Here is a 2,253-nt window from a genome sequence, read left to right as displayed (position 1 = left end):
TCTGACCCTCCTTCTCACTGCTCCCCCTGCCCAGTTGCTCCTCCCACCTGGCCATGACCACAGCCCCTGCTGGGACCCTGGCCCAGCTCTGAGTCCCGGGACCCTTGGTCCCCTCCCCCAGGCCATGGCCAACTCAGGCCTCCAGCTCCTGGGCTACTTCTTGGCCCTGGGTGGCTGGGTGGGCATCATTGCTAGCACAGCCCTGCCGCAGTGGAAGCAGTCTTCCTACGCAGGCGACGCCATCATCACCGCCGTGGGCCTCTATGAAGGGCTCTGGATGTCCTGCGCCTCCCAGAGCACCGGGCAAGTGCAGTGCAAGCTCTACGACTCGCTGCTCGCCCTGGACGGTAGGCCTGAGGCCGGCGGGGTGGGAGGTGGGAGGTGGGAGGTGGGAACAGCAGAGGGGTCTGAAGCAAGCTTTCCTCACAGTCTGCTGTCTGCACTGGGCTCCATCCTCCAGCCCCCACTCTACAATTGCCCACTACTGCCCTGTGCCCATCGACAGTCCAGACCAGCCTGCTGCCCTGCAGGAGGGGAGGGCTCTAGGGTCCAGATTCCTGCTCTGTCACTGTAACTTTGAACCAGTCACCAAACCTCTTCCCATTGTGATGTTCTCGTCTCCAAAGGGGAATACTAATACCTGTGGCACTCTGAAATGCTCAGTTAAGACCCTTCACCCACTTCTCCCCACACTCAGCAGACAGACACACACTGTACAATGCACACCTGCTCCCCAGTCCTGCTCCCAGGCCTGTGTGCCAGCATATGGGTGCACGCACACGCATGTGAACACACATGCACACGCAGGCACACAAACACACACGCTCGTGCACATGCATGCACCGACAGGTGCGTCTGCATGCAGTCCCTCTCCTTCTGGGGTGTGGAGTTGAGCCTGACAGGCACCGCCGAAGCTCTAACTCTGGGGTGGAGGTGATCCACCTGCAATCTGCCCAGGACCCCCCAGGGCAATCTGCTCCCCATGGGAGCTGGGAGCAGAGCGGCCATCAACCAGCCCCATTGTGCCAGTTCAGGCTGGTCAGTTCAGGCAGGTCGTCTAGCCTCGCTGAGGGACTCAGGTCTCCTGAACGCCCCCCAGGGCCCAGGCCGGAGCCACGCACCCATGAAGAGGCAAGCTTCTAGCTGCCATGGGCAGAGGGGAAAGTGACCGTTGTCTGAATGGCTGCTGGGGAGGGGTTGCTGCGGGGCTCAGGCTGAGTTGAGCTGGGCCTCAGATGCCCCCAGCTCTTCCATCTACCAAAGCTGAGGGGACCCTGGAGCTGCCCTCAGCTGCTTGGGAGGATGGGTCAAGCCCAAGAGGGAGTCCCCAGGCCAGAAAGCAACAGCAGAGTGAATCATACCGCCAGAAAAGCCTGCAAGGGCGAGCGGACTCTACCCCCACACCCTGTCCTCCTGACACAGGCTGTCACTCCTCGCTATCCCACACCTGCCAGCAGTTGGTCTGATCTGCAGGCCAGCTCCTACTCAAGCCTCTGTCAAGCTGGGCTCCTTCCACCAACCCCAGGCACTGACCCAACCCCCATCCCCGCCAGCCCGACTCAGTGTCACCCTGCCCACCCTAGGTCACATCCAATCAGCACGGGCCCTGATGGTGGTGGCTGTGCTCCTGGGCTTCGTGGCCATGGTCCTCAGCGTAGTTGGCATGAAGTGCACACGGGTGGGAGACAGCAACCCCATTGCCAAGGGCCGTGTCGCCATCGCCGGGGGAGCCCTCTTCATCCTGGCAGGTGAGTGCCCCTCACTCCTCGACAATCACAGCCATGGCAGGCAGCCCCAGCCCCAGTGGCCTCGGGGGACCAGAGCTGAGCGCCCCTCTGCTTTGTCCTTAGGCCTCTGCACTTTGACTGCCGTCTCGTGGTATGCCACCCTGGTGACCCAGGAGTTCTTCAACCCAAGCACACCTGTCAATGCCAGGTGGGTGCCAGGGCTTGGGTCTTTTGCTTCACCTCCTCTGGGACCACTGACCTTTGTCCACTGGATCACCTGGCGGGGGAAGTGGGGGACAGGGTCCAGCTGCTGTCCCAGAAGCTTTAAATGGGGGCGCCAGGAGTAGTGTGCTGGGGCCTCCATAGGGTCGGGAAGCCTTTGATGGGCCCCCAGGTGCAGCAAGGACTCTCTAAGGACCTAAGTGCCCTGACTCTGGGTTTCAATCCCACCTCTGGCCAGGTGCAGTGGCTCACGCCTGTAATCCCAGCACTTTGGGAGGCCAAGGTGGGTGGATCACCTGAGGTC

The 2,253-nt window shown here is 61.8% G+C and overlaps 1 protein-coding gene across 2 annotated transcripts in view; it reads left to right on the top strand.

Annotated features, from left to right (window-relative positions):
- Positions 1 to 6: 6 nt before the first annotated feature.
- CLDN19 (claudin 19) overlaps positions 7 to 2,253 on the top strand; it is an 11,824-nt gene continuing 9,577 nt past the window's right edge. Inside the window, exons 1-3 of one of the 2 annotated variants that reach the window (XM_012001744.1) lie at positions 7 to 347; positions 1,584 to 1,748; positions 1,851 to 1,935. In XM_012001744.1, coding sequence (XP_011857134.1) covers positions 125 to 347; positions 1,584 to 1,748; positions 1,851 to 1,935 — 473 coding nt within the window. In that variant the 5' untranslated portion in view covers positions 7 to 124. The remainder of the gene's footprint in view (positions 348 to 1,583; positions 1,749 to 1,850; positions 1,936 to 2,253) is intronic. The other variant, XM_012001745.1, reaches the window with a different exon arrangement.

Source organism: Mandrillus leucophaeus, unplaced genomic scaffold, assembly GCF_000951045.1.
Source record: "Mandrillus leucophaeus isolate KB7577 unplaced genomic scaffold, Mleu.le_1.0 Scaffold67, whole genome shotgun sequence".
Taxonomy (NCBI): Eukaryota; Metazoa; Chordata; class Mammalia; order Primates; family Cercopithecidae; genus Mandrillus; species Mandrillus leucophaeus.
This window is presented reverse-complemented; position numbering and strand designations above follow the sequence as displayed.